This window comes from Arachis duranensis, chromosome 9, assembly GCF_000817695.3.
Source record: "Arachis duranensis cultivar V14167 chromosome 9, aradu.V14167.gnm2.J7QH, whole genome shotgun sequence".
Lineage (NCBI taxonomy): Eukaryota > Viridiplantae > Streptophyta > Magnoliopsida > Fabales > Fabaceae > Arachis > Arachis duranensis.
Window position 1 is genome coordinate 104429175 of NC_029780.3, and position 6787 is coordinate 104435961.

The 6787-nt window shown below is 28.7% G+C and overlaps 1 protein-coding gene across 1 annotated transcript; it reads left to right on the forward strand.

Moving 5' to 3' along the window:
• Positions 1 to 1915: 1915 nt before the first annotated feature.
• LOC107466496 (uncharacterized) lies at positions 1916 to 5200 on the forward strand. Its single transcript, XM_016085468.3, has 6 exons — positions 1916 to 2163; positions 2805 to 2888; positions 3611 to 3650; positions 4188 to 4256; positions 4360 to 4469; positions 4818 to 5200. Exons 1-6 carry the CDS (start codon positions 1946 to 1948, stop codon positions 4951 to 4953), a joined length of 657 nt encoding a protein of 218 aa, XP_015940954.1. The 5' UTR covers positions 1916 to 1945; the 3' UTR covers positions 4954 to 5200.
• Positions 5201 to 6787: the final 1587 nt, after the last annotated feature.

The window sequence follows — 6787 nt, forward strand, 5'->3', positions numbered from 1 at the left end:
GAAAGCAAATTTTTTAGTCACAATTGTTGTGAAAGAAATTAAAGATCAAATTTTGAACATTTTTCAATAATATTTTGAATTTGCATCACTTGAGACATTATCTGATAGAGTGGGTCAAAGAAAAATACTAACAGGTAATTTTATTTTATACTATTTCAATTATTCTTATTAAAAATAACTTATTCAAACAAAAATCTACACATTTTTGTTCTTTTTATTGTAGATATTATTGGAAAATTATATCAAGAGATTAAAAAGAAAGAAAATCATACAAATTCAAGATACATTTTTGGAAGAAAAACATACATACAAAGTTGAACAAACAACATAATAGAAAGTGTATACAACTCACCAATTCATAAAAAACATGCATTCACAAGAACTTTAACAGAAAAAAAAAGTAACAATTCTAACAATAACCAATAAAAAAAAGGAGGACGAGTACCACATAAGAAGACTAAATCTATCAATTAAAATAAATGAAAAAATCAAATTAGCAAATAAAAATATCACTTTGTACAACTCCAACATCTAAATCTTTTATACTACAAATTATTTTAAATAAAATATCTTTTAAATTTAATTTTAATTTACACATTTAATTTAATTGTATAAAATATAACTATTTTTAATATTTATTATATATTACCATTAATTTATTGTCTGCGCATTGTGCGAGTCTCATTTTAGTAAAAATTTAAAGTTGAATAATATGTACGAACGTGTACATGATGAAGGGGAGCCAGTCAAGGACCGAAGTAACCTTTGATAATGTGAAAGGTTTAATTTCTTCCTATGTTTGCTTTGTTAGGGATTGGATGAAAAATAGGGAAATAATAAAAAGTATTGTCATGTAAAATTGACAGTTGAGATTTGTTAAATAATTTAATATATTTAATTAAATTATTATTTAACAATTTTTAATTATCAATTTTATATAGAGACAATTGCAAACTTTTTTTTTAATATTGTATTACTAGAAGTGAAATCCTTCATCATGAATCAATTCGTGTGTTAAACACAACTATGGCTATTTACAAAACGTCAGTAACGTTGTGTTTCTTCAATTAAAATAATATTTTTTTAACAAAACGTCAGTGACGTTTTATATTTTAATAATTAAAATAATATTTTTTATTACAAAACGTCAGTAACGTTTTATTCTTTTATAATTAAAATTTTTTTTTATTACAAAACGTCACTGACGTTTTGTGCTACTACCACAACCGTATAAAACACTAAAATAATCAAATATTTTTGTATTTCTCATTAAAATTATTCATATATAAAAATTTTAGCCGACAATTGCATATCAATGAACACTATGTTAAGTGGAAAGAATAGTTTTATTTTTGGAGCTGGTGGGTGTTGTATATAAGTATATTTAGATACATAAAATTACACATAAGCAAATAAACTACTAAACTATTTAGTTACAGAAACAACAAATCCGTACAAAAATTAAACTCATTAAGTTATATAAGTAATAAATTTAAGGGGAAAATATTTATTAATTATCTTATACTATATTAAAAAAGAAATTGCTAAATTTATCTTCAATCATTTTGTACATTGATCCCTAAATCTTGAAGTGTATAAAGTCTAACTCATATATATATGTAAGTCATTTACAAAAGGAATATAATGAAATATTATATAAAATAGTTTATATTTTTAAAGTATTAAAATTAAATTTATTTAAAATAACAAATTTTATATTTAATACTTAAAAGGAGAAAATAAAAAAATGTACACTATAAATAATAAAAATAAAATAAAATGACACAGATAATATGTATCATTAATATTTATCATTAAACCAAAGAGTGATGAAAATAATTAATAAAGGTAATAAGATGAAGCTTTAATATGATAATTGATTAGAAGAGATTAATAGATTGCAAAAGAATTAAGGAGTGAAGGTAGTAAGGCCACGTTGAAGTTCATGGCGCCATTACTCACTCTTCGACTCTTCAACATTTCTTCCCGCTCTAGTCTCGTATCATTTCAGTCATCGCTTTCTCAACTTGTGGTCTTTGCTTCCTTCAAAGTATCAATATCACCAATGGATCATCGTAGTGATGAAAAAACCACCTCAGATTCCGCTGATCCAAACAACAACCACCGTTTTTCTGATCGCATTCTCCCTCACCTTCTCCGTCTGTAAGCACTTTCTTATTCCTGTGGATATTTCTTCTGCTCTGTTGTTTGCATTTCATAGAAACTCTTTGAGATATAAATTAAGATCAACCTACTTCTATGACCAGGTAGTCTAGTATTTGAAAACAATATTTCAAGAGAAATAAAAGCTATATGCAAAATTCATGCAATCCCTAAACGGTCTATAGCTAGTAAGCTGCATGGACTCAATTGACAATATACAATATTGGATCATAGCTTGATTGACTGTTCTTGAGGGGGTAAAAAAGATGAATTTAATTTAAGAGTATGTTTGGCTGAGGGGAAAAAATAGTGTGCAAATTTTTATAGATGATTAGAGCTCTTCCATGAAAATTTTCGTCCGAGTTCACTCATAAAGGATTTTTTCACACCATTTTTACCCCATCGAAGATACCTTAGTGAGTGAAACGATGTCCTATTGTGGTTTTGTTTGTTGATGAAGACTCTTGACTATGTAAACCATCTTCTAGTTATTTAAAAAACTCCCTTTCTTTTAGGATAAGAACATTGTTTTGCTCTTTCAACCGCTGTTACAAGAACAAATTATTCGTTAACAAATTGTGAATCTACTGCATTCTCTCTGAATATTCTTAATGTTCTAACCTTAGGATGTTGTATTTCAGGTATGGATCTTGTGCAACATCTCAAGACTTTGAAATCTATGCTCCAAATGCTTCATTTGAGGATCCACTTATGCGAGCTCATGGGTATGCATGCATTCTGTTGTTATACTCGATTTTTGCTTTTCCATGGAATAGGCAGGAGAAATTTCAAAGTGACATGTTCAAATCAAGCTTGTATACAAGACTTTTAAGTCTTACATAAGTTGAAAGATTAAGCTTTCTGTTTCAAGTTTTCTATTGCGAAGGCAAATTAATAGGAAAACTGCTTTCGTCATTGTGATTATGTATGTCATGTATGTTTGACATTCTTTCAATAGCATTTCAATCATGAACAAAAAAAAGGAGGTTCATTTGTTGCCTATGCTCACTGATGCGGGTAATCGAGGTACCCAGATTTTAAAAATCAGAAATTCTTAAACTGAAACAATATGATTCAATTCAGTCATGGTTTGATATTGTATATTATTATTGCAGGCTTAACTTTTCCCAGTAAATTCAAAGCCAACCTCTGGTAAAATCTAAGTGGCTATATGTGTACATAATAAATCATATTGAATGAAAGATTAAGAAAGAATCTAAGTGGATTTTATCCCTATACATGTAGGTTTTGTAATAATCGTTAGTTCTTAGCCTACTGATATGGACATTTCTTTAGTTCTGGTTGTTTAATTCATATTCTGTTTTATTTATTCTCAGTATGTAGCTTCTTATTTTCTACTTTCCTGTATTCATCTATTCAAGAAGACATTTGAAATTGCTAATCGATGGAAATTCTTCTTATATGGTTTACCATGTTTATAATGCAGGGTGAAGCAGATCAAGTCAGCATTCTATACTCTTCCCAAGGTTTTCATTATTTCGTGCTGCTCTCCATCTTTCCATTTTTTTTTTCCTACTTGTCTGTATAATGAATTGATTTTTCCCTAATTAATATTAGGCTGAAAGTTCTGACATGTAAGATGTTATTACAAAAATTTACTGTTTTCTTTTACCAAAAACAAAGATTAAGTGTTTGAATTAATCAGAAAGTTTCAAGTCATCTCATGAATATCTGCCAAAGGATAGACAGACTATTGTTCTGTCTATAACCTGACAGTATCGCTTTTTTCAACTCTGATGCACCTGTCATTTATCAGCAACTTAATAGTTAATATATTGCATTTGCTTCTGTTATCATTAGTAGTTGTTCCATTTTCAAATATCTCCTACTTGTATGCTTATATTCGTATTAAATCTTGTTTCAGTTGATTTTGTTAATTAAAAATATCATTTCTTTCTCTCTTTTCCTTTGAATAGACGTTTTCTTTAGTTTGCATATTATTTATCGTGTCTTGTGTTAATGTTGAGAAATTTTGGACTTCTATTTTGCATATTATTTCTTAGGTATTTAAGGAGTCAAAGATTGTGGAATACAGTGTTGAAGAAAACATGGTTTCACCAGAAAAAGGAGAGGTTGGTAAATCTGCCATCACTTATTGTGTAGTGCACTGCAGCATCTCTTACTTGATTTCTTATGATGTTACTTAAAGATGCAATTCATGGATGTTGCATGCAGATATTAATTGACAATAAGCAATACTATAAATTCCTGGGGAAACACATAGATATGGTATCACTGATTAAGTTGTATGTGGATGACGGTAAAATTGTTCGCCACGAGGACTGGTATGTATTATCATGCACCCCTAATTCTCTGGCCTTCATGTATTGTTCTGAGAATTTGATAATAGTTCTTGTATGTTTTGCATGATTTGGCTCATTTTCACACTAGGCTTCAATTAAGCATCACATGATTTCTGTTATGCCAGTGAAATTAGAATTACCTATGGAGAGAGAAGCGCGTGCGTGTGTGTGTGTGTGTTAGAATGTTCTATGGACAGATTTATGAATTGTAATGGATAGATCAATTGTTCCTTATGGTTCAAGTAAACATGTCTTCTATCTTTAAAGAGTGAAAGTAAACAATAATAATAATAACTAATTCATTAGTTTTTATTTTATGGCATGAAATAGGTGGGACAAGAAGCCAATATCAAATAGAGAAACAGTGAAGGTGCCACTGCTTGGGCGAGCTGCAGAAGTGACTCGTAGGGTATCAATGCTGCTAACCCATTTATTTATGGGCTTTGGAAAGGACCCAACAGTCTGAAAATAACCACAAAATTCAGTTTAGCCTATTTTGATGTACATGGCCCAGTGTGTTAGACCAAGTCTTTTATATATACCCCTTTTTTCATCTTTGATAATACCAAAAAAAAAAAATTGTTCATTGAAGCTTGTATAGTTTTGGTGGATGTAATATAGAATATAGTTTGTAAATTTACCATTATATAGATTTGTTCGGATGTTTCAAGTTCATTAGTGAAACTTATCCGCTAATAAAATGCGATATTAGTTAAGATGATAAGTATTTTGATGTCTTAAACTCTTAAATTGATAATAATTATCATAAGGTGAAAAGATAGTATTACAAACTGTTAAATTATTCAGTCAAACATATTTAGTAAAATATGTTAAACGATTTAACTGATTTCATGTGAAGATATCTTTACGAGAGTATCTACTTTATCATAATACTGTGAACAAACACGACTGAATTATCGGTTATATTGTGAATAAATACCCTCGTTACTCTCTAATAATACAATGAAGCAACAAAATATTTACAGAACATGAAAGCTAGTATATTTTGCATGAGATAGATACATAGAAAAAAGAAGTGTCAAGATTCAAGTTATTTTGAATAAGTTTAGATTATTTTGTTCTAACCTAGAAACAGAAAATATGGAAGAAGGGCCCAAAAATCTTTGTAAGCAGAATGTCATATGCATGATGGTCAACTTTTTTGCACTTATCCTCGTTAACTTTGATGCCAATATATAAGTTGCCTTTTTGACTGGTCATCTCCAATGTCTTGGCCTTTACAACAACATTCCCTCCTAATATCCCCCACTAATAACTAAATTAATTATTATTTTCTTTTATATATTTGGAATGTGGATCCATCTATGTTTGTCCCTTGCTAGTTGAGGGATCCAAGGTACAGATGAGATGCTATGATTGTGTGTCACAATTATACACTGATTATTGGAGGGTTTTAGATCCGAGAAATCCCTTACTTTCATGCAAAAATTCTCTCTTGCAACATAAAGAACCTACGTAGTGGCCATACTTATTAATAAGAATCTATTTTGTATCTTACAAATATATATTAATATTTGAATTTTCTTTTATTTATCAATATAAAAGTCATTTTAGTATAATTGTTTTAATAACTATTTAAAAAGTTTGCAAAAATACCATAATTCTAATAACAAAATAATAAAATGTTATATGTTATTATATTTGTTTATTTACATATATCTTGTTTCACACATTTTTTAATATATATATTTTGATTCTAATATATACTTTATACTGATTGTTAATTTAATGACTAATTTTTTTGTACACATAATATTATTGTAGAATAATTGGTATTTAATTTTCTTAAAGTTTTTTTATTTAAAAAAATAAAAGAAAAGAACTCAAAAGAGGGTGGTCTTCTTCACATATAATAAAGGCAACACAACACAAGCCGTTTGAGCTTTATTGTAATTTTTTAATTTATAATTTTATTTTTATATGACTCTCCTCTTTGCTAAAGACTGCAAAAGCTCAATGTGTGGAAACTTTGTCTCCATGCCAATCCTCAAATGCCACTATCTCCCTTGCCTCAAAAGTTTGGGGTGTTAGGGTGACAAAAGAAACTGAAACATTATTCAAAGCATCAAATTAAAGCATATAGAAAAAAAATAAATAGATATAAATAAATAAAGTTGCAGTGCCTTTGCAAAGTATGAACATACATTTTGAATGCTTTTAGAGCATTAAATGAGCCCTAAAAAGAATACAATTAAGTGGGGTCTTGCTTTTCAAATTCTCTTTTGCTTTTTACCCCTCCTTCTTTTTTTCTTTCTCCGATTTGTAATGATTTCTAGATC

What these genes read in the sequence shown, in the direction of transcription:
- LOC107466496 (XM_016085468.3), top strand. Translation starts at nt 1,946, where the DNA reads ATGGCGCCATTACTCACTCTTCGACTCTTCAACATTTCTTCCCGCTCT. An exon ending in CATTCTATACTCTTCCCAAG is followed by an intron (nt 3,651 to 4,187) that starts GTTTTCATTATT and finishes ATTATTTCTTAG; the next exon opens with GTATTTAAGGAGTCAAAGAT. An exon ending in ATTGTTCGCCACGAGGACTG is followed by an intron (nt 4,470 to 4,817) that starts GTATGTATTATC and finishes GGCATGAAATAG; the next exon opens with GTGGGACAAGAAGCCAATAT.